The sequence below is a fragment of the Podarcis cretensis genome (genome assembly GCF_951804945.1).
Source record: "Podarcis cretensis genome assembly, chromosome: 3".
Taxonomy (NCBI): Eukaryota; Metazoa; Chordata; class Lepidosauria; order Squamata; family Lacertidae; genus Podarcis; species Podarcis cretensis.
The window spans coordinates 69060011-69086058 of NC_137172.1; the positions used below are offsets into that span (position 1 = coordinate 69060011).

Sequence of the window (26048 nt, forward strand, 5' to 3'; positions counted from 1 at the left end):
AGCTGGACCATCAAGAAGGCTGATCGCTGAAGAATTGATGCTTTTGAATTATGGTGCTGGAGGAGACTCTTGAGAGTCCCATGGACTGCAAGAAGATCAAACGTATCCATTCTGAAGGAAATCAGCCCTGAGTGCTCACTGGAAGGACAGATCGTGAAGCTGAGGCTCCAGTACTTTGGCCACCTCATGAGAAGAGAAGACTCCCTGGAAAAGACCCTGATGTTGGGAAAGATGGAGGGCACAAGGAGAAGGGGACGACAGAGGACAAGATGGTTGGACAGTGTTCTCGAAGCTACAAACATGAGTCTGACCAAACTGCGGGAGGCAGTGGAAGACAGGAGTGCCTGGCGTGCTCTGGTCCATGGGGTCACGAAGAGTCGGACACGACTAAACGACTAAACAACAACAACAACAATCAAATTACTCCATGGGAACTGATGTAGAGCCCCATGGAGAGACGTGCAATGTTCTTACTGCTGATGTTGCTAAAGGTGCTGCAGCTGTATTTCTAGGAAAACTCTGAGGCTGCAGTCTTGTGATAAGTTAGGCTGCTTACTTACCACCAAGGGTCAAACCAGATACAGTTGCTGGTCCTGGGACATATGCCAGATAGCCTAGATTGGCCATGGCTGCCTGTTAAGTGTTTATTCAGTGAGGTGGCCCAAGGGCAATTGATATCATACAATAGGCAGTCATTGTTTTAAGATCACAGCCTTCAACTTAAGCTCTCTGGATGTGATAAACATAGTTCTTGTCAACTGCAAGCCATTCCTGTCAAAAACAGATCCGTTTTGGTTAATGCATTCATCATAGTGTTCCCACCATGAAGGTTTCCCTGCTTAATAGATAGGTTGCTTGTTTACCATGTTATTAGAATGATGAATGCTTCTATAATGTAACCAAGCATAATGCTCTAGCCTGCAAAGAACACCATTGTCATAATTTAAATAAGGAAAAGAAAAATTAAACCAAATAAGAATCTCTTAACTGAGCATTAAGTGGTCTAGAATACACTACAGCCTCACATTGTTTAAACATTAGCTTGCAGTGGAAATCAATGATAGCAGACATGCATATGGTGTCTCAACAGAGTATCTGAATTACACAAAGACAGTACAGGCAGAATGTATTTTAATTCCTCTTTCCCCAAAAATTATCTGAAGGTTTTCTCTGAATGGTATGGAGGTGATTTAAAACAAACAAGTCATTCTACTGTCTTGAAACTGAAGATTTTCAATAGAAACACAATCTGTCGCAGCATTAAGCCTGATCTTAGGCATCTTAAATATCCAATAATTAATTCCAATATATTTCTTCAGAGCCCTTAAGAGTTCAGTAGTAACGTTTTGGTTTTTTTGCGAGAAAGAGATCTTGTCATTCCTGTTCAAGTGGCATATTAAATTCTGATGACAGAGATCTGTATAGTTGTAGGGTACATTCTTGTCTTGATGTACGGTGAAAATACACAAGCATATCAGCACACATCAAAGATGAATATATACCCCTAAACTACAGCTGACTGTGTTCAGTCCACTTTAGGGACTGTTTGGTCTTTTGAGGTAAAAATGTATTTTCTGTCTAATATGGCACATGTTTCATCTACACAATTACATCACAAAACAAAAGATGGCCTTAGCATGGTATTGTACTACACCGTACTTATAACAATTAAATCTTGCTCAAAGTAGGATGCAGTACTTAATCTTTTACTATGTTAACGATGACATTGTCTTAATATACAATCTATAATAAACTCTAAGCACACCAAATAGGTATGTTTTTATAAATCCTTGATTACATATACTTATCTACCAATGACACTTTATATGTAGAGAGTGGTAAAAATATATAGATATGTATTCAGACTTCAGTTTTGTAAGGTTTAGAAATGCATCAATCTGCTGCTGCTGAGTATTATGGGTAGAATGCTGAGCATTACTACAAATGATCCAGTCAAGGAGGCAAGTTCTCAAATGGGGACCAGATAAGAGGCAGACCCACCTTATGCTCAGGACCCAAATGGGTCTCAAAACCCCAAACTTAGTATTAAAAGATTAAAAACTAGTTGTCTTATATGCCAAAGAAAGGTGCTTGGCTCCCTGTGTCTATACCTTCTTCTTTCTTTCTTTCTTTCTTTCTTTCTTTCTTTCTTTCTCTTTCTAGTCTCCATCATGAATCTCAGCAATGTCTGTGAAATACAATCTGATTGACAGGTAACATCACACCAGTTACAACGATGTCTACAGGACCCTATATCTTCTCGTTTAAAGAAAAAATGTTTGAACAGAATAAAGCAGTCCATATGAAAGGTGTAATATGGCTTTGTATAAAAAGGATGAATGTTACTTAGGTCTGATTTCTTTCTTTTTTCTCAGAGTGCTTTTCGTTCTTTTACAGTGCATTCAACTGGCATATTTTAATAGCCACTCTTTTTTCCCCTTTCCTGTACTACATCCCTACCATTACTTACAAATTCTGAGAGAAGGAATAGACTCTATTTACAAACAGGTTGGCACTTAACAGAATATATTATTGATATTTGCTCCTTTTCATCTTCTTCCTTTCCACCCTGTTTTCCAGCCCAGGGCTCGCATGTTCCAGGCTGACTGGCAAAACCTGCTGCCTCATTATGTTATGCTACATTAACATGAAAAATAGGATTCCGGCTGGTACACATTCTCCTCCCAATGGTTTGCTTGTTGCCGAAAGGCAATACCTTCCACCCCAATTCATGTTTGATGCTCAGACATTGTTAGTCAAGAGAAAGCAAGGGCTGCATGTTTTCTTCTTCGTTTTTATCCATGCGCTTTAACACTCCAGGGTCCGCAACTGACTGAGACCTGTGGAAAAAAGTATTTTTTTATTAAAGAAAAGCCTGATATTAAGACAAATGAAAGTAGACTTCACTTATTTATTTATTTTTTAAAAGCTAGCCAGTATCCAGAAAATCGCTTGGGAAATATGGTGTGATACCTACAACCAGTGTATATTTAATATTTAAAGATGTACACCTCTCCTCCACACACTATATCAGGGGTGGGGAACTTATGGCACTCCAAATGTTGTTGGAAATCAACGCCCATCAGACCCTGCCAGCATGGCCAATAATAATAAAATTGTCATTATTAAGTCACAGATGATGGCAGCTACAGTCCAACAACGCCTAAAGGGCTACAGCTTCTCCATACTTCCCCTAAAGAAAGCTGGTAAACTTTTCTCAGGACAGATTCAAACTGTATTTTTTTGAGGTTTGTCACCCCAGAATGCTACCCTGAGATACAAATTCTGTCTACGCTAACAGATAAATCACTTTCAATCATTATTTTACACTAACAAAGAATACATTTTTTTGGTCATCCATGTGCCATTCTCTTGATGAAACTGATCCACTCACCAAAGAGAACAACACTGAATTCTTTATATCAGGGATCACCAAGGTGGTGCCCTCCAGATGTTGTGGACTACAATTCCCATCAACCCCAGTTAGAATGGCCAATGGGCGAAGATTCTAGGGCTTGGAGTCCAGCAATATTTGGAGAGCACTCTGTTGGGTACCCTCAAGTTTACATGATCACTTACTCCATGATGAAAACATATAGAAGTTAAGGGCTTCTGATCTTGCACAAATCAATGAACCTCTTTTAATTCACTTCAACATCCAATTTACTCATTTTAGATAGTGTGAGAAACATTAGTTATACAAATGGAATTGAATTCATTGGTGGGTGCAAGCAGAAGGCATCTTGAGCAACCAACCTTTCTCTTCCTCTGCAGCCCCCTGTACCCACAAAGCCCCTCCAGCAGGTCAGTGGGCTCCTGTGTGGTCTGGAGCTGCACCAGGAGGGGACATCACCCAAAACTGGGCAAAAGTATCATGTTCAAGGTGGGGCAAAAGCATCTCTACCAAATAGCCAGCAGTCTGCCCTCCAGCAGAGAAGAGCCAGTGTTCCGAGTAAGTAATTCCGAGCACATTTGAGCTAAAGTCCCTTCCAGTCTTTTGTGTTTCAAAAGGCCTTATTCCTGAACACAGTGCACAGATGTCTATAGCGGCATGTGTCCTGAGCAAGTACAGAGACATCAACTTAATTCACAGGAAGGGAGCTACCTAGTAGAAGTGAAACTGCTATGGATCAAAGAGGACAAACCGCCCTGATATCTTGTGATGAAGGACGGTATATAAATCTGAGAAATAATAAAAATAAAACTCTGACTGTAGAAATATCAGATTAAAAAGCACACACACACCTGAATTCAATGAATCTTACAAAAAAAATAGGTTTACTAGCTATTACTGAAGTCAAGCAAGGATTTCCATGCATTTGTGCTAGCAGTAAGGTAAAAACGTCCTGTTGCTGAGGAAAGGGGATTAGATTTCATACAAAGTCTTGCCAGCTGCAAGCTGCTGGCAGTGGAATATTTCCAACACACCATCTGGCTAATAATGCTCTGAAACTGGCATCACATGCTACCTAGAGGCCCTACTTGGCCTTTTCAAGAGGAGCATTAGCAGACACCCAAAACAGTATTTACCCCAAAGCCATGGAGCAGAATGATTCTTGGCTGAAGCAATACATGCGCCAGCTTCTTGAGATTAACTTGACCACTAGCCGAGGTGCAACAGAAAAGCTTAATCTACTTGACTAATGAAACAAATTGTTTGTATCCATCTCTGGTGGATGGCTTGGAAATGCCCAAGGAGGATATTAAAAACATGAGTGGGTGGATGAGCTCAGGCTGTGGCTTAGGAAGAAAGGATTCAAACAGATACTTTGGGATAGTGACACATGGCACCCCTTGCACTTGAATTTAAATGGACGGGCAACCAGCCTGCACTAATATTTCTGACAACGCAAAGGGAAATATGTTACCCTATTATCACTGAGCAAGGACAGTTTCCTTCAGCAAAGCTGGTCAACTAGCAAAGAACAAAGCTTCAGAGTTCATGCAGCTACATTTCATTAACATTTTTTTCATCCGAAAGAAACTGCAGTCACTGAAAATGCAATGCTGTTTTTTCTCTAAAGTCCTCCCTTCAAATGTAATTTAATATTTGTTACTGATGTTGTAGAATTGGATGGCTTCAGATCTCAGCATAATAATGTAGTCACATATGTGGTTCCTAACAATACTGTCTAACCTGTTATTGAGAGGTTATTTCTCTGGTTCCTAAATTTCTGAACTCTGTAGCACACAGCGTGGCTTGCACAGGTGTATGAGCAATGTCTGATAAGTTGGGCATATCTCATTGGGCTTGCTTTGCTGCATTCGTGTTTCAATTCTATAGCTTTTGTTCTTCCAGCATAATGCCTGAAGGGGGAATTCACTTGGCTCCCTCATGATAATATCTGATATCTGTGTCCCAATGGGTTGTCCTCCACATCTGGAATCACACAACACTCCACAGGGCTGGTATGAAAGTGCCATGACTTGCAATAACTTCACACCATCCTGCCTGCTCCCTTAGATCAGAAGGAGAGGCCATCCTCTGTGTCCTGCTAAGTGTGGAAGCACAGCTGCATGGGACAAAAGAGAGGAATTTCTTAGTGGTGAGCAGCTGGAGCATGAAATGTGGATGGAGAGAATTCTGACTGGCTGTCAGACTACCAGGTAGTACAAGCAAAGGGAAGGGGGGAAGGGAACTAATTCCATCCACCCACCCAGTTCAGTGGCAGCTCTAGCAGCCTGGACACTGATGAGCTGTGGCTACTGGGAAGAGAGATGAGGTGTGTCCGCTGCCAGTTCCTGGACAGCCCACCTATAGATCTGTAATAGGATATCACTGCTTTTGTCTGTTGCTGGGATTGAGATTGCTTGTGAGGAGGCTTATCCCAATCTCTTGCTGAGAGCTTGACTTCAGGGAACAGTAGAAGGGCTGCTGCCCACAAACACACCCCTTTGTGATCAGTGTGTAGGAGACAAGGCGTTTGCTGCAGTATGGTTCTGTTTGTAGGTATTTCTATTGAATCAATGTCCTCTTGTTTGCTGGGATTTGTATTTCAATCAGTAGAGTAAATGATTATTGAGGCAGTATGTGCAGAGGGGTGAGGGTGAATGTTTAGCCTGTGTTTTAGCTGCTGTTTTATAATTGTTTTCTAATTACCTATGATCATGTGATTGTTGATTTGTTAATGGTATTATATGCCTTGGTGGGGTCAGCTCTAAATTGCCCAGACATTGTAATTGTAGCCTACAGCTGTGGCTGTTCTTTATTGTTGGTAAGCCACGTTGGGACTCCTTTGAATGGAAGGTGGCATAGAAATACATAGTCAATCAAATCAATGAAGTGCATTTGGTCCCTCTCCATCACTACTTTCTGTTCTGGCAGGCTTTTATTATATGAGACAGACAATATTTTTACGATCTTTTTAAACTGCTGACCCTCTCTCTTTGTATTTTACATCATTAATGAAAATGTAATGTTCTATGTTGCAAGCTGCCTTGAGCGGAGTTTTCATTTTCCACTTCAAAATGCATTAATACAAAACAATGAATGTTACTGCATCAATATGCATTACAGTTTAATGGAATGGCTAAATTACATAGGGGAAGCACCACAGCTCATGCTTTGTATCAAAAATCTCAGATAAAATTCCTGATATATCCAAGTAGATAAAGAATACTGCTTGAAAACCTGCTGCCAGACAGTGTCAACAGTGATGAGCTAAATGGACCAACACTATGACTGAGTCATGGCAGCTTCCTATGTTCCTAGGAAATAATATGCTACTGTCCTGGCCCTCAGCAGAAGTCATTTAGTCTAGAAAATCAACTACATGAGAGATAGCTACTGACATGCCCTTTAGAACTTTGTGGACTCCGACTCCCATCAGCCCCATCCAAGCATCGTCAATGGTCAATGTCTACACCCTTCTTTTCTGTTTCAACAGGCCTAACTTACCGCTTCATGGATTTGGGAGACAGGTCCTTTTCGACTTCTTTTGCAGAAGTGTTGTATGAGTCCACACTGTATTCACTGTCGTCGTCGTATTCGTGATCCAGCAGCGTTCTTGCCCACGTGCCCATATCGTAAGGCGGCAGCATTCCACCAAATTCAGAAGGCAGAATCTCAGGGTGGATTAGCTGGTGCAGGCTGTTGAGGTTATTTCCATGGAGAAATATCTGTTAAAAGGATGAATCAAAGACATTACAAGCCAGCACCTTCAGCGGATATCAGTCCTTCCTGACACAAGGCAAATCCATGCAAGGTTTTCAAAAAGCAGCTATGCTGGGAATGTCTGATGTTTAACAAGGAAAAGTAAAAAAAAAAAAAAAAATCCCACTAGTGCACGCATCTCATTCTATGGATCCTAGCTAATAAATGTATGTGTGTAATGTGTATGTATATGTTCTGCTAAACTCTAAGGAATGTTGCATTTTAGGACCACTTAAAGGTTTCTAATTTATTAGAAATCATAAGTACTGGATTGTACCCAGTGCGATTAGAAGTTCACGTACCTCTTCCCCAATGTAGCCTCTTGTGCCCACTGAAAAGCTTCTCCAAGGGCAGGCATTCTCAAGTATGGCCTGAGGTATGGGGCAGGAGGGTACAAAAGGGAAGGAGGATTGCCAAAATTAGGTTGAAGTAGCTAGTGCAAGCAAATGGTTGCAAAAATACTTCTTGGTACAAGTGGACTTCCATTCACACAGCACTGGATACAAACCCGCTGGGCAGAATTTTAAAATTCGGACCACTTCCAGTGCATCTCATGCCGGAATAAGTTTCATGCAGCTGATACTTTGTAGCAGAAGCTGAAGGGAGAATGCAAATATATCCGGCAAGATGGCTTTTCAGTGTGTGTGTGTGTGTGTGTGTGTGTGTTTATATTAAAAGAATAGGCAATCAAAGGTTCATAAGTGCCCCCAAATATCCCCAAGCATATTTTCCAGACTAAAAAATAAAAAATCTGACATATGACCGAGAAACACTACAGTCTTTTTGGAGAGAAAAACCCAGAATGAGTTGGATAACACAGCATCTCTGCTTCTCAGAAATCTAAGATAAACCACAGCACCCTGCCAGGGTCTTTTTAAATATCCTACTGAGTGGGATCTGTGATGTGTGTCATGGAATTTATTTCTTCTTCCTTCATCAAATTCCACTTGCTCTGACTACAGCAGGACACCGCATTTTGCTTCTAGATAGTTAGTAGCTGCCATCTAGCTAGCCTTTGCATGTACCCTCAAGGGCTCCAGTATGTACAGTGGAACTTTCTTTTCTTTCACTTCAAAGAATAGTGCTACTTAGCATGTCACTTCAAGCTGCTTTTGAATTTCCTATGGATTTCAAAGGCAGCGTATGAATGTGGTGCAAGAGTTGTTCTTGGGGAAAGGATGGGAAAAAGCCCTAACACATACAGTATGAGTGGGTTTTCCTGCTGGTGTACTTTCCTGGAGTTTGATTAGTGTCCACATCAAACAAATTGGTACACTGGACTGATGAAAATGGGCAATGAAAACACAGAGTGCTGCAGTAATCAATGCCCCAGAGTCCATTTCTCTTTTAAGCCAGCAAGTCAGATTTCCATTTATGACTCTTGTGAAAATGTACATCACCATATGTTAAAACACAGGTGTCGTATTTTTGTCTAATGTTAAGTTAACATGAGCCATTAAAGACTTTATAACTTTGACTAGTCAACATAGTATTCTGTACCAGCTGATACTTCTGAATATCACCTGCAGAGATGATATTCAGAAGTATCAGCTGGTACAAAATACTATAGTCCAGTTATTGATGGGGTGCTTCCTGGGAGTATTTTACTCCAATGCTTCACATGTTGGCTACTTATAGCATTATGCACCTCAGTAAAAGTAATAGGTTAGGAACCTGCACCCAACATAACCAAGATTTGTGAAAATGTACCTCCCCATAAATTAAAACACAGGCAATTTGATTATGTCCCATTTCATGACAGCTTCTTTATTAACTTACACACAGCATTTTTAAACTATGCTTACTGCATTAGGTTCAGAACATTTTAAAGCACTGTAAAACTTATAAAATCAGGGCTAGGCTTTGATTGATCGAGGAACAGTGTTTGAAGATGAATTTATTTAGTCTCTGTTATCATCTGGATGCTAAAGTCTATTGGTATCAATGTTTTATCTCTTACATAAAACATATTTACAATTGTTCTTACTCTTTAAAAAATATGATTACTGTATTATGATTTTGCAAAGCTTCCTAATAACTTGGAAGTTAAAACTCTTAATAGAACAACAGAAACCATTCCCCATTGGCACATTGCATGATGAAACAAACATAGTTTTAGAATGAGTAAATGTGTTTCATAAGGAATTTATTTCAATGCTACGGGCACTGCCTCTGCTGCTTGTGTTGCTTGCCAATCAAAGTGATCAATCTAGAAACAAAGAACAATTTTGCAAAACCATGCAAACAAACAAGAGAAAAATACCCTTTTCCTTGTCTTTTCTTTCAAAAATGGCCGTATAACTGTATAGAGGGCATGGATGTACCATGGTTGATTTACAAAATGAATTCCTCCAAAGCGAGCTGGAAAACTGTCCTAGGATATAATACATATAAAAGATGGTTAGTGGCCTTGTTTTATTCATCACAGTTGCAATTTGCTTCCTTCTCATCACAAAGTGCACCCTCACACAACCTTGCACAGTAGGTTTGGCTGAGATTTTGGCTAGCGCAATCATGCTTGAATGCGAATCTGAATCCAGACCTTCTCACTCCAAATCCAATATTCTATTGGCAATTATCACACCTAAGTCATTTCATGCATGGCATTTGAATTCTCTGTCCTAAAATGTAGCCACATTATTTTAAAAATAAAAGGCAAAGAACAAAAGTAAGGTAATATTTAAAGAATGGAATTCCAATTTTTCATTTCAGGATAGCAATAACCAAGATGCCCAGTTTCCTGTCAGTAGCTCTCTCTCAATCTTTCAGATAAAGAGATGGCAATTTTGCCTGCTAGGTAGCAGTTGAAATATATTCATTCTAGTTACAAGATTTGCCATCAAAAGTTGTTTTCCCCATCCATGTACCCAAATTCACTTTCGTTTATCTTTTATGAATGAACACTATTCTTGTTTTATATATGTTGTTAGCTGCCTTGCGAGTCTTTGAATGGGGAGGGGGAACGTATAAATGTTTCAATAAATTAACACAGTAGTTTGTCCCATTCCTTGGTCTAACAATTAAATATTTGTTTTCCTGTTATAGATTATTAAAAGAGATGAGGGATTTACAGGTAAATACTTACTCAGTACTCACAATACATCATAAAGCTGAAACTACATTATGTATTCTTTAAATGTGACTGTAGAATATTTATGAACCTCTGTCTATGCTGCACACTCAGAGAGATTTTTCTATAAGAAATGTAGAGAGGAAGCTTCTCTACTGAACTGCTTTCTAAATTGGTTTTGGCTGTTTCTCTACAGGCGGCTATTAAAGAAACATGAAAGAATGGAAAATGTAACCGTGCAAACCAATTTTACAAGCAATACTTGACTCTGCTGCATTACTTGGCAGCTCACAGAATCTGTGTACAGAGGGGAGGTTTCTAATGATTTTGTTAAAACCCTGGAATGTTGGGTTTTCATATTAAAATGCAAGTTCCAAGGCTTCATTGTTGCAAAAGAAAAAAGGAAATCTTGAAAACATAACCTAGGTGAACCTTCCTATCTATGTTCCAGTCCATCTATCCCTCTCACTTTTTTTCTCTCATGCCATGTATACACCTTTCCCTGTGCGCACAATTATCCATCCTCTCTGTAGAATCATAGCCTCTGTCTACAACATCTTTATCACTTAAAGCACATCCTTCTCTCAACATACTGTAGTTTTTGTATTAATTTTAAGCAGCAAGAAAATGTAATTTCGTAAGTTTCAACAGAACTTTGATGATCAAGAATATCCTTTCTGGCAGGTTCCAAGTAATAAATTCAGTTATTTAAAGATTTACGCTTCAGTACAGGCACACACACCCCGACACGTTTGACTTACATGCAACAGCAAATACATGCAAAGCCAGGAAATAAGTAAATAAATAGGTTTAAACTGCAAAAAGGCATGGAAAGGGCAAAAACAGCCTGAAAAGAGCAAGAAAACAGCTAGCAATTACAGGAACCTTTGCAACTGCAATCCCACTTTGGGGTACTGAGTCTACTCCCTTTGTCGTTATTTTCACATCATCCTCCAGTGATGAGGAAGGCTGAGAGACATCATTGCCACTATTCATGCCAGTCTGGTAAGTGCTGCTGGTTTTTACAGGGTTTTTCAATAGTTTTCAGAAGTTTAGAGGGTTTTACAGGCTTTTCAGATAGTGTTCGCACTATACACAATGCTACCTGGGAACGTAACCCCCACATAAGTGGGGAGACACGCCTATATACTGCCCCTCAACCCAATGTGCATTTCCATACATTACTGCTATGCCCAGCTCCTGGGATATGCTCTTAAACTTTATTTATTTATGTCACATTCTCCTAGCAAGACTGCAATCCTAAACTAATCAGCTAGGAGAAAGCTGCATTAAACTCAGTGGGTCTTACATTGAAGTAAAGATGTTTAGGCAACCACTATAATAACCACATCATTGTGTGTGTAAAAAAAAAAAAAGTGTCTGATTTATTTTCGCAACAACACAGTGAGGTAGACCAGACTAAGAGTTAGTGTTGTTCATGGCAAAGTCGGATTATTTTAAAAGCAAGATTTGTTGACCGTTTAATAAAAAAAGAATACCTTGTGTACCTTAAGTAAAACACTGATAAAATCAACAGACTTCAAAAACAAGTAGACATAAAATTATCAAAATATAAATAAAATTAACAGACTTTTAAACAAATATACATAAAGATCTATCATACGCAAATACACTAAAAACATGTGTACATAGATATCAAATACAGTATACATGACTATCTATTATATACAAATATACACTAAAAGATCTATTCCTTACAGGTGCAGAACAAACATTGTATTGTGTGTGTAAAAGATTGGAACCTTATTTACCATATCTGCAGGCAATATTCTAGTTGTACTTCACTAGCTCTTAGGGAAATTATACAAGTCATTGTGCAAAGGAACAATGGATTTTTAAATGTCAATTTAATGTAATTGCTGAATATCCATGTACAACTGTATAGTAGCAAGAGCTGATTAGGGAACAACACAAATAGCACTTGGAATTTTTAATGCTATGATATATTTGTACTACAATCAGGTTAAATTTTTGGTTGCTGACCGACTGTCAAAATTTATGAAGAGGCTGGATCATATTCATTCAAACTTAACAGCCAAGTCTATTATGCAGTAGACATGTACCCTTTGTCACCTTCCTGCTTTCCAGTCAAGCCTGCACCATGATTATTCTCAGATGAACAATTCAAGCAAAGATGTTTTCCCAACTCTGAGGGCCTCTCTCAGAAATCATCCCACTGACTTTTTCCTAAACTTCCTGCTAAGAGATTCAATGTTTCCCTTTTCAGCTCAACATCTTCTGATGATGATTTCATGATTTCATTATATATTGCCCTTCCTCACATGGGAGCCCTCATATATAAACCCTTCACCCACTTTCTAATGTGGAGCAGACACACTTAAATGTGAAATTTTCCTTGATTCCTAGGAATGCCTTGCTTTTTTATTTTCAGCAGAAGTTTAAAATGTGACTTTTATTATCTTCTTGAATCATCCACCTCTCTCTCTCCCCCTCCCTACAGAACACCTGAGTTGCAGAATGCATGGTCAGCAAAACAGGAAAAGCTACCTGGTGAGAGTATAAAACAGCAGAATCAGCCATTTGATGCAGTAAGGGTCATCAGTCTACAAGTGCTAATCTTCACATGTGGTTTTTCTTTTTCTTTCTCCTGAAGGCAATGTGGTACTTTGGATAAAACCCAGAGTACCTGTCTCCTTTGTTCCTATGGCAGCTTAATGGCTAGGTTATTGGATTTTCTGTTTTCTATCGGTACTAAAAGCTGTGGATACAAAATCTTCAACCACACTGCTGATGATGACGGTGTAGACTCCAGCAGTGTTCCTGATTTGTTTTCAACTCAGAGAAGGCTTGAGGAATCCACGTTGATGACTCATTAAACTGACCAACAGATCATTTCTCTGGAGTTACGTTCCTGTGCGCATTGCAGTTCTGAATCAGAAACTCTCATTCAGCTTCGTGAACTTTTAAATACGGGTCCACTAAATCCCCAAGCTAAAATGCCGTATAGTTCGTCACTGCATATTCCCAGGATGAGAGCACACTTCTCCCCCTGTTATTTTACAATATAAAGTTGATCTGTGGTTTACATGACCCTAGAATGACATAACATGCAGCTGATGCCTTCAGATGGGGGGGGGGGACACATATCAATGAAAGAAATGGAAAAAAACAGGATCTAGGAGTTTAGTTGGAGCTGTCAGATCTGTTCCTGTTCTACGATCCCCTCAGGTGTACAGCTGTTGCTACACATTTCATTAGCTATGGGTCACACATTTCATTACTGATGAATGAGGTTTTATAAGTTGGAAAGCTGATTTGTGTGTTTCGTGTGTTTTGCAGATAGATCTGCAAGGAAAAAAACCGCTAATTTTTTTAACCTCACTTTTGTTCAAAATGAAGTCCTCTGAATAAACTGACTAGATTTGTCCATACTTCCTGAAGTTTCTGTGGGTATGTCTTTTCATGTGTCTCCTTTTATAAGAAAAAGCTCCTCAGCTCAAGGTTCACCAACCTGATGCCCTCTACATGGTTGGCAAAGGCTGGCAAAGGTTGGCAAAGGCTGGTAGCCTGAGGACCCAACCAAAGGAATGCCCCCCAAGCCCTGATAATTGAAGGGCTAAGCTTTCTGGGAACCATTTTAAAGTAAATACAACAGATGACCAAAAAAAACATTCTGCTTAGAGGCAAGAGCAACATGAAGGAAGTGGCAAGAAACCACATAAGAGCTGGCTACCTTTGGGAAAGCCCTTCAGAGCGAGCTAAGAGAACCCCTACAGAAGGAGTCTACCAAAATCATTGTTCACTGCGATACTCGCCAAGGAGGCAATTATGAATGGGCATAAAGGCCAGGATGACACTTGGCAGGAAGTAAGAGCAGCAAGAAAGGAACCTCACTTGTTTACAGAGAGATAAATAGGAAGCACAAGTCTCTGCAGATTTTGCTCTCAGCAGTGAAAGCAGTATTGCCTGTGCAAGGAGGGGGAACACCCAATAGACTCCAGGACAGAGTATGTTAGATAATATTGCAGGGGTTTGTGGGGTAGGGCTAGTATCTCTGGTGGGGTACACGTCATGCTCCTTCTGGGGTAATTTGTCTGCCTTGGTCTTCACTCAGCTCTCATCTGTGGCTCCTAGAAGCTGTCAGCATGCAATAGTGGCTAAACCCTGGGAAGTGGCTTTGACTGGCCAGCTAAACCAGGGTAGCTGATGGGTCTCAAACCGTGGATAAGTTAGGAACTTCCCCTGCATGCAAAGACAGGCTCCAGTAGATTGAGCAGACAACACCAATAGCTGCAAGAACTGAAGGTCCCCACCTTCTCACCAATCTCTAAGACTCCTCCCCCAGGTCCTCCCCCAACAACCTGAGGCTCCTTTGTTTTGTCTCTCTTGCTCCAAGTTCTTTATTCCTTTCTGTGTTCTGGAACACTGGAAGGGAAGGGAGATGGTCACAGAAGGAGACAAATACTCCCTAGCTTCTTCAGTCCTGCCCCCACTCCTCTCCAGCCTCCGCTTCTGCTTCTGCTTCTGCTTCTGCTTCTGGACTGCACTCCATCCCTGCCTTTTCCTGCTCACTAAACCCTGTTACCTTTTCAGTTTCCGACACCTCCTCCTCCCAGTCTGCCCCCTCTTCTCTCTCTGACCATTCTTGTCCCACCACCAATCCCCTGCCTCTGAGCCTTCTTTCCCTGGGGGTTCCCTTGGATGTTCCCCAGCTGGTACCTCCCACCGCTCCTTTGCATCCAGCCCGCCCATGACATCAAGTGAGTAGGCTCAGGGGCAGGGAGGACTGGGGAGTCTATTACTGGGGGTGGGGAGCCATCAGAGTCCAGGACAAAGAGCAGAGTTAGCAGAGAAGCAACTTCTGTATTAGGAGAGCAAGCCAACCAGACCATCACAGAAAGCATGATGTCAGTTGGAAGAAGTGCTCAGATAAATGACACGTTGGAGATGGAGCTCTTCAGGATCTGCAAGGGCAATGATCTTTGACTGATTTCAGGATGGAAGAACATTTGTGCTTTCTTTATGAAGTTCCTTATTGTTTTTTAAGAGTTTTTCTCTTGGTTCTGAAGTAAGAGAAGTCAATACCCCAAAGAGGTCAGACGATGCAAGAAATGGTAAGAAGTGGCAGAAGTCATGGAAATGCTGTGAATTTCGTGAGATAAGGGAAGTCCCATTGAAGTCAGTGGACATGAATAATGTAAGTACATTCATTTCAGTGGGTCTATGTGAGTATGACTTAGTTGGATACAACCCAGATAATGAATTACAGCAAAACTGCAGATGCTGAGGAGAAGGAGAACAGAGCAAATACTTCAGGCCACAAAATAAATTGGACGCATCAGATAAGAATCTAGGAGCAGCTGTTTAAAGCAGTATCATTAATGGGAAAGGGAAACAAAAAATGCAACATCTAGTCCTAATCTCTGCGCCACCCTACATAAAAATTGTGATATGATCACCAGGCAGTTAAAGGGGTGGCTCTGGATACGAGATGCACATCATTTCAGTGGGGCACAGATGAACATCTGAATGTGAATGGAGCTGGTATGTATTTTGCTAAACACACAGGGCTGAGGCACAGTATATAAATAGATATATGTGCCTTCCAGTTGCTACTGCACACCTGACACACCCTGTGTGCATGCCCATGCTAGGCATCACCCTCTGTTCTTACAGTGGTTTTCAGGGTTGTTGCTTTTTGAAAAATTCATTCTGCTTTTATGAAACTATAAGCTGCCTTGAATGTCATGTCTGACAGGAAGATGGCACAGAATGCCTTAAAATAAATAACATTACCGGAGCTAGATCAATGCCCAAGTGTGCAACAAAAAGATTTGCACCAGAGTGCTCCTTAAAGGGATCTGCGAGCTCAAGCTCCTCTTAAATAAATGGCATCTGCAGCATCAGCATTCCCAGAGGATGAGGCTTTAATCCCAGAATGAGAATTGCCATCTTTTCACTCAACAGTCAAGAGCCGCCCTCGGAGAAAAGAGGCATATTCTCACCAGCTGCAGGCAGCCTCCGTCAGTGAGGCCATATGACAAGCAGAGGCACAATCAAAACTGCTCTTGCTTGATGCAAATTGACTCTGCTTATGCCGATCTGCCATTGACAGAGGATGCAGGTGCTGAGACAGCCTAGAGATCATGTCACAAAATAAGTCATTTTCACACCTCCGTACAGATACACAGACAAAAGAAGCCAGCAATCAAACACTTGAGTGAGTCAATAACAGGTGCAAGGTCACATGGTTGGCGGCAGCAGGGTGTATTCAGAGCAAATGCCAGACAAAGTGCTGAATCTAAGGCAATGTTGGCTGAAACTGTCTTCTTATATAAAGGGGGATTTAAAGCAGTGATATATATATATATTTTTTTGGCCCCAAACTATCAAGACTTGAGTAAATTGACATGTTTTATTTGGTGTTTATTAGTCATTTGATATAAATTTAAGGTGACAGAATAAGGACTGTATAAAGTTAATATTTCCCTTCTGCACCAAAGGCACAGAAAATCCATTTATGCTTGCAATTCTGCACACGCTACTTAGTAAAGAATTGATGCTAGTAGTATCTACTAGCAACTGTACAGGGTACTGATCCACTCCCAACTCACTTGAGCCATCCCTTTCAAATATCCAAGGAGAAACAGAAGCTACCTACTGCTGGAGTTTCCTGATATAATTTATTGTCAAACTAATGCTCGCCAAGTACATATCCTCCAGCTTGTAGGGGCATATCTAGAAGTAGTTTCAGCAAAAATGCACTGTAAGCTGCAAATGCAGTATTATTTTTTTACTCAACTTAATGTTGGCAATTCAAAACAATGCAATGTTCTGATTTAATAGAATTAAAAAATAACGTCCCTTGTCTAGGCTTCTTCTAAGAAGCAACAGTGCAACACTTTTCTACTTCCATGACGCATTTAAAACTGAAGTACTAACAACATATGTAGAATGAGATCATACAGCATTCTATGGCACCTTGTTAAAACCAGTAACAAAATTCTAAAAGGCTCTCAATAGTTTTGGATTGAAAATTTTGGAAAAGTAACCCTCAAAAAGTATCTTTGAAATTCAGCTTAGATTCCAGCTTGAGCTATTTTCTTTCGTCTAAAATTCCTCCCTTAGCTTCACATAAACAAAGTAATCTTTCATTGCATCCTGAAGTTGTAAGAAAACTTGCTGTGTACTTTTTTCCTTTCTTTTTTTAAGGCAACTAGGAATGGTTGCATTTGCTTAATGGAATGAACAATGGGTCAAGAACTGTAAATTCAGCAGTGACATCACAATTAATAAATTGAAGTGAAATGCTGGCTATGCCCCAGAAATGCGAACTTCTTTTGAAATCTTCAGAAAGGTCAAGTTGATTGAAATCTACCATATTCCATGGCCTGTGCACAAAAGATGTGACAAGCTAGCATTATTTCCAGCCACGTTTATTTTCACCTTTTCCCCTATATGTGACATGCTGTCACCTTGATCAACAAGGCTGAATTATAGGGAGCTGGTGAATGTACTGTCCTGGGGTGATTCATTCTCTTCCAGCTACATGTCTATAATCTTAATGATATTAGCATCCTTAGCCGAACCATTAGATTGACAAAAACTGAGAGGGAAATTCCATGAATCAATCTGGGCCCCAAAAGGAGGAAGGAAGGAAGTTTACTCAGAATTTCTTACCCTCATTCAAATTCCAGCAGAAATAGATATAAGGGCCTAGGTTTGGGGAAGAGTTGTAGAAACTGCTTACTAGAATTCACAAGTATTCTGCTCATTTTCAGCAATCACTTATTGACTCCAAGCCATGCCTGCTCTGTCCAGAGCCCTGGAGGTGCTGAAATGCACCAATCACATAACTAAGACAGACTGATATTTAAAGGCTGCTGGGTGGTAACTGCATGGCCAGAAGACACAAATGGGCTATGTCCATTAGCCTAGTGATCCTGCAACAACTTTCCTGGCACACTGAACTCCCCGAAGCATTCAGAGTGGCTCGTTCTAACTGCTGATAGCAATTTGAACAGCACAGATTTTGTCTGAAGATTGTATCTGCAGCGGCACGCCTGAATTTAAAATGCACAGAATGCTATCCCAGCAGTATTACATTTATGAGTTTATGGGCTTTAAATCACTAAACATTCAGAAAGTTGCACACTATTGATTAGACAGGTTTTAATGGTTGTTCTGGAGCTGTTATCACCTGCTGTTTAAATACATATTACAGAGATTAGTAGCTGTTTCAATCTACTGTCTAAATGCCTGATAAATAATAAATATTAACAAATGAACACCATATAGCTCTTCTCACATTCAAAGGAATCACCCTCTATTGTGGGAATATATACTGAAACTTGTTTGGAAGGAAAGGTGGAAAACCACCAAGGGTTGTGTGTTTGCATCTATGCAATCAAACAGCATCACTTTATTCCAGCAGTAACTCCAACAATGTTGTGTTTCACCTCATTACTGTCTATATTGCTAGCCAGCTCCCTACTGATTTGGCTGTGTGGAAAGTCCAGAGTAAGGTACTTTAATGCTGGACTAATTTACTGCTGTTGGAAAGTGCAAGTATGAATTCACCCTGAACTATTCCAGATGCTGAACATTCACTTAATTGTGTTTAGTTTCTTCAAGCTCATTCACACAACATGAGCGCCATGCACTCACTGTTCATTATCATAGGATTGCTTGGTTTTGGAAACGTCATTCACAAATCAGACTATTACAGGAAAATCTAATCACATTAATATATTGCCCATTAGTGAGGGCAAGTTTTTTAAGGGACAAATCTATCGCTTGGAGACACCCAAAGAGTAGTTGCGGAAAGCCCAGTGGTCAATCAATAAACAAAATTTTCAGGTTTTCTCAGTTGTTGTCATTTCAATTTGTTAAGTTTGATGAAAGTCACGAAGTAACTGACATGAAAGAACCTCAGGCTAATGCTACATGCCAACTCACATAGATCTAATGGTGATCATCTTGAACCCTGTTCAGGGCTTGAATAGGTTGGATGAATTGAATGAGCATGGTGGACGTGTGTAAGGGAGCAGCATCAAATCATGGCTTCCTAATGTGTGTTCTTTAATATTTAGAGATGCACACCTGCCCTCCACACTATGTATCTTGGACAAGGAACCTGTGACCTTCCAGGTGTTGACTCCAACTCCCGCCAGCTTCAAACAATGATCACAGGTGACTGCAGCAGTAGACCACCGATATCGGGAGCACCACAGGTTCCTCATCCCTGCTATATATGTTTCCTGCAGGAAACCCCCACTGCAGCATTAGTGTAGGTGGTGCAAACATGACTGCTAGATATTGTATGAACAAAGAAGCTCTGAGGGAATGTTTGGGGACTGCCAAGCCTAAACATTGTCTTGGCACCATATCTGAAAGCAATGACCCTATGGATTCTTAATGATTTTTGAAAATAATTACAATCCTCATTTGGATATCTGTACTGGAACTAAAGAGGATTGAAATATCTTGCATTTAGACAAGTTTTAAATTTACTCTAATCATGAGGTTTTTATACAGATATGGGTGGGAGTTGACCAAAAGCACCAATATCTAGGCTTAAAAAGTGTTCGTCCCCAAATGGACATGGATGGTTTTCATAATGCATATAACATGCATATAAAAAGCGTCCTGTGGCAGAACAAAAAGTATAAATATGAATATGATTTATAATAATTATACTCAGTAATTTGTACACAAAGTTCTCTCTCTCATGTGTGTGTGTGTCTACACACAGAATACCTCAACAGGTCTTTGAATGGGTTTTGCAACTCAAAAATAGAACTAAATACTGGATAGAACAAAGCTCCTTCAGCTTGTTTTTATTCACAGAAATAAATGTAGATATATAGCTCTTTGAAAACTATGTCGTTTTTCAAAGCAGCAGTTGTTAAACGGAGGATGCTGACAGGTTAACATGCCCTTATATAAACTACATCATATATATGTCACACACAGAAAAACCCTCTTGTAGGAATCATAACATTTGAGCACAGAGTCTAAGAGCTGAAAGCTTATACTGGGTCCACAAGATATTAATAAATAAATAATACGGTCATTAAATAATTCTTCTGTTACACTTACATAAAGGTTTCCTTCAATGCTACTCTCCTACACAAAGCAATAAAAATTATTGAGGCTTTTTGTCATCATAATGTGAGTGAAAGCAAAAGAAAATCCATCATTCCTATGGAGGAAAAAGAGGGATTTATTGTGTCCTTCATGGCCATGTTTCGAGGTGAATGGATATTGGAGGGAAACAATAAAATGCTGAGTTGTTGTCCAACCATCTATGTTTAACAGCAGCAACAAATAAATATATTCTCAGAAAAAGAAGCAGTGGGGTACAGGATTGTAGCCTAAGACTTTTACCTGGAAGCAAGCCCAACTGAATATAAAAGGGCTTACTTATGGGTAGGTATGCATAAGATTGTACTCTGAAACAACAGGCAAGTACTTAAGAATTGTGTCCAGTGCTGAACATGCATAGTTCTCTTTGCACAACAGGACTCTCTCTTTCTCTCCGCTTTCTGTGTGCCCCCAAAACAGGTTCTGGAGGGTCTGCCTATGCTCTGGAGAAGATTTTGAGAGGAAAGGGAATGCAGAGGAAAGGGACGACAGGAAGTTCTGTTGTACAAGCCGAGGTCTGTTGAGCAAGTGCAACTGTAGTGTTGGATATAACCCTTAGCTATTTTCTCAACAATGAAATCTTATTTCCAGGTGTCACCTAATCTATGCATATTTCCTGGATTCTGTTGCTACCACTACATTTCTGCTCTGCTTCTTAAGCACTGAGGTCACAGCTCTACAGAGTCATTTCCCTGCTACAGATTTATATAATTTCTGCTCCACCAAGTCCATCTGCAATCTATTCGACTGGCTAATTTGCAACCACCCCCACCATGTAATTGTAGTAGGGTTGCCAACAGGCCAGAAAACAATTCAGTGTACCTGTCCTCCTCCCCATTTCCTGAAAAGCAGAAGAGGAAAATAGCAATAAAACCCCAATAGTGCATTGTCTGATTGCGGCATAGTTTCTGACAGCAGGCCAAGCCCCCATCTATAAACCCTAACAGAACAAATTGAATGTTGCCGTCCTTCGTATTTTTCAAAGAAAATCAAACCAAACTTTGAAACCTATCACTCATTTTCTCCAGGTTCCAGTTTCTCTTTTTAGAAATCAATATGCCTGAACGTTGCCTTTGAGGTCAAAGCTACAACAATTCTGACCTGCTTGCTTGATTTGGAGGAACTAAAAAAAATTAAAAAATCATTTCCTTCCCTACAATTGGTTACAAACTTTACTGTCAATTGAGAGAGGTTTCTGTGTGGTGCCCCCAGAGAAGCAAATCCAATTGTGGAAAGTTCATTAGGTGACTCTTTTTCTTCAGATGGCTAAGAAAATCCAACCAAATCTGCTCTAGAACCAACATGAAGCCTAATTTGATCAGTCATTTAGCAGTCAGGGAAGAGCAGGTTGTTTGAATGGCAGATTACTTTTTTTAATTGTCTATTTTCAAGTTTTCTATTGTATCTTAAAAACCTACTGGCTGCCCTTTGGAAACATTATGAGTTAGAAAGGGGGGGAAAGAAATGGAGCAATTTTCTTCACATAGTTCACAACTATTTGCCTCCTGCTTTAAGCATCTGAGATCTGTGTTTATTCTCCTGTACCACAATTTAATGCATGTTTGCATACTAACTGATCAAGGCTCACCATGGTAACTGTCAGCTTAAGTGAGGAACTGCTTGGCATCCAAGTATACAGAGAACTATGCGGATAACTGACAATATTTCCAGCATTACTCTGACATGATTTTCGTTGCAACTCAACATTACCTTAGACCAGAACTGCTAATTAGCCTGGCTTGAATAACAGCCGTTAATGTCATCAGCATGGTTTTTTATGCCATTACAGGAGAACAAGCAATAGTAATTAATTGCTCATTGACAAGAGTGATGATTACTTTCCTTTCCATTCAATAGACTTGAAAAGAAATGGGAGTTCATGGATGTATGTGTTTGATGATAGGTTGTCACTGGACAAAGATAAAGATGCAGGAACCCTTTTCAAAATTATATACCTTATCATATCAAAACCCAGCAAGTAAAAGCAAGGAAGGTTTACCTTAGACAAACATGAATACAAATTGAATAGCTGAGATAAAATACAGATTCTTTCCCATTGCCTATGCTAGCCTTTTACAAAATCATTTTGGGAAATAGATAGAACTATATTTACACAAAAACGGCTCAAAATGTAGAGAAAGCTACTGTAAGTGCAAACCCAGACAGCCCTTCCTTGTCCCTCTCAGGCATGAACAATACATTCTCCCATCTGTCAGCATACAAATGAAGAGCTGCAGTATTGTACCACTGTGCCTACTTTGGTTTTTGTTTTTAATCTGTTGCAGCAGATCCCAGAAATGACTTCACCAAATGACACTGGGAAGCTTAGCTTCTTAAAAACAAACTTGCTCTATTTTTCTAATACATTTTCTGTAACTCAAATTTAAATTGCAGCTTTAGCATTTCTCTGGTTTCGCTTTAGGATACTTCCAAAGAGATGGAATAATAATAATTTTTTAAAAGAACTTCTGGCATTTGCCTTCTGCCTTTATGTAACATTAAATTTGCCCTTAAAGAGAGCAAGTCCCCCCCCCTCATTTGTATTTCCAAACAAAGATGTAAAAAACAATGATTCTGTCTAGAGAGTCCACCCACAATCAATTTATAACACCTAGAACATTCCCTATTTTCCCTTCCCTCATTTGAAGTGATATTTTTAAAAGTAGTCCTATCACGTGATTTATTTACACATCCACAGCATGCAATTCTATGCATGTTTGCTCAGAAGAAAATCCCATTGTGTTCAGTTAGGATTGCTCACTTAGAAGGATGGCAACCAAAACTGGATACAGTGCTACCTCGGGTTAAGTACTTAATTCGTTCCAGAGGTCCGTTCTTAACCTGAAACTGTTCTTAACCTGAAGCACCACTTTAGCTAATGGGGCCTCCTGCTGCTGCTGCGCCGCCAGAGCCTGATTTCTGTTCTTATCCTGAAGCAAAGTTCTTAACCTGAAGCACTATTTCTGGGTTAGAAGAGTCTGTAACCTGAAGCATATGTAACCTGAAGCGTATGTAACCCGAGGTATGACTGTATCCTTTTCCCTCCCCCTCCTTTTACTTTGCCTCAAATAATTAAATATCACCTTGACTTGTTAATAATGTGGCACTCTGACTATCCTTTCATATATATATATATATATATATATATATATATATATATATATATATATATTGCACACAAACACCTTTTACTACACTGCTACCTTCACAGAAATCCATACAGTGTGTTGATCTGCTAGCTCATCGCTAACCTTTGATGCTGCGACATAATGTGAGCAACAAGCCAGTAAGCTCAGCAAAACCAGTCGAAGGAGAAAGAGAGGGAGCACAGAACAGGCCTGGCTGCCCCCTTGTCCCAGCCATCCGTGAACCGAAGCATCATGCTGAATGCCATTCTCTAAGGAGGCTTTCAAATATCAAACTTATCTGGACAACATAATGGTGGGAAAGCAGGGGTCAGGGATGAGGGGGAAGTATAAATGAATCTCATCGAGATGCACAGAGGTACCTGGGAATCAGTATAATGCTGGACAATTCTCAAATAACCCATCAGTCCCTGGGAATATACCGTATTTTTTGCTCTATAAGACTCACTTTTTCCCTCCTAAAAAGTAAGGGGAAAATGTGTGTGTGTCTCATGAAGTGAATGCAGGCTGCGCAGCTATCCCAGAAGCCAGAACAGCAAGTGGGATTGCTGCTTTCACTGTGCAGTGATCCCTCTTGCTGTTCTGGCTTCTGAGATTCAGAATATTTTTTTTCTTGTTTTCCTACTCCAAAAACTAGGTGCGTCTTGTGGTCTGGTGCGTCTTATAGAGCAAAAAATACAGTAACTACTAAATACTGGCTCTGTGGGAGGTGCCAAGCACTCCGCACTGAGAGAGAGAAGAAGTGGGGATAGGTTATTTTGCTTGTATGCAAGAAAGGGGAATATGGAAGCAGATCAGGGATGATGAGGAACTTCAGGCCCAGGGGCCAAATGTGGCCCTCCAAGCCTCTCTGTCTGGCCCTTGGGATTCTCTCCAGGCCACACCCTTGTTCCCATGCCACACCCCTTACTGGGTATGCTTTTGTATCCTCTTTGAGTGCCCAGTTTTGTGCAGCTGGAACACTTCTTGCTCGCCTGGTTGCAGGAGAGGGAGGGGTGTGGAAGTGTGTGAAGAAACAAATATCACATTCCCATTTGTTGCTCTGCCCACTTTTGCCCCTGGCCCTGCCCACCACTGGCATGTGGCCCCCAGAAGGTTGCATGGAAGGGAATGTGGCTCTTGGGCTGAAAAAGGTTCCTGAGAACTGGAAGAAAATGCTAGTATTCCCAGTAGCAAGGGTGTTGGGAGTGTGGGGCAGGGGGAGAACAGGGATCATGGTGTCAAGTCCCTGTTCTTCACTCAGTTATCCTGACAACAGGAAGCGCCATGACACACAGAGCTTCTCCTATGCGTGTGAAATTATGGAAGCGTTAATTAACATCACAATATTTTCATGCAAGGAAGAGCTGTATGTTCTTAAAAGGATCCCTCTTAAGTAATTTTTGCTTTAATTAATTAGCAGACTTCCTTGGAAATGCTCAGCAATGTGTGAAGGCCAATTACATGTAATAACATAAAAAGGGGAAAGGAAACAGGGACAGATTTTTAAACACTAGGCTTGTTAGCCATTGGGTGCATTAATAATACAGTGGTAAAGGTAAAGGTAAAGGTAAAGGTACCCCTGCCCGTACGGGCCAGTCTTGACAGACTCTGGGGTTGTGCGCCCATCTCACTTAAGAGGCCAGGGGCCAGCGCTGTCCGGAGACACTTCCAGGTCACGTGGCCAGCGTGACATCGCTGCTCTGGCCAGAGCCAGAGCCAGAGCCAGAGCCAGAGCCAGAGCCAGAGCCAGAGCCAGAGCCAGAGCCAGAGCCGCACACGGAAACGCCGTTTACCTTCCCGCTGGTAAGCGGTCCCTATTTATCTACTTGCACCCGGAGGTGCTTTCGAACTGCTAGGTTGGCAGGCACTGGGACCGAGCAGCGGGAGCGCACCCCGCCGCAGGGATTCGAACCGCCGACCTTTCGATCGGCAAGCCCTAGGCGCTGAGGCTTTAACCCACAGCACCACCTTGGGTTAAAAACTTAATTCGTTCCAGAGGTACATTCTTAACCCGAAACCATTCTTAACCTGAGGCGCACTTTCGCTAATGGGGCCTCCCACTGCCAGCATACTGCCGGCGTGCAATTTCTATTCTCATCCTGGGGCAAAGTTTGCAACCGAGGTAACTACTTCCGGGTTAGCGGAGTTTGTAACCCAAAGCATTTGTAACCTGAGGTACCACTGTACAGACAAGAAGACCTCCTTCACCAACCCCTGAAGGCAGGGGAGCTGGGCAAGAGGGGACTTGGGAGCCCAATCCTGTGTAACGACCACTGCAACAACATGGAACTGCTCAACATCAGATCTGTCTGGCTTCATTGTGGCCTGCTCAGGCAGCAGTAAGTGCTTAAGACTTTTACACTATTTGAAAACTATTTGCTACAAACAAACAAGCTCCAGTGTGATTTTTGTTTCAACAGTAGAGCCACCACACTTTCAATCCAGGTTACCTACAAAGCTTCAATACAATTTGATACACCTTTCTTTCTTTCTTTGCCAAAGCACTGCTTCAGAGTCTTGTGGTAGGTTTTTACATGAAAATGCACTTTATTATAATCCCTATGATGCA

General features: G+C 40.7%; 1 protein-coding gene across 1 annotated transcript in view; it reads right to left on the bottom strand.

Moving 5' to 3' along the window:
- Positions 1 to 419: 419 nt before the first annotated feature.
- The window catches only part of CLVS2 (clavesin 2), a 38755-nt gene continuing 13126 nt past the window's right edge, over positions 420 to 26048 (bottom strand). Inside the window, exons 3-5 of the mRNA XM_079970810.1 lie at positions 9417 to 9527; positions 6899 to 7119; positions 420 to 2840 (exon numbers count right to left, since the gene is read on the bottom strand). Coding sequence (XP_079826936.1) covers positions 2753 to 2840; positions 6899 to 7119; positions 9417 to 9527 — 420 coding nt within the window. The 3' untranslated portion in view covers positions 420 to 2752. The remainder of the gene's footprint in view (positions 2841 to 6898; positions 7120 to 9416; positions 9528 to 26048) is intronic.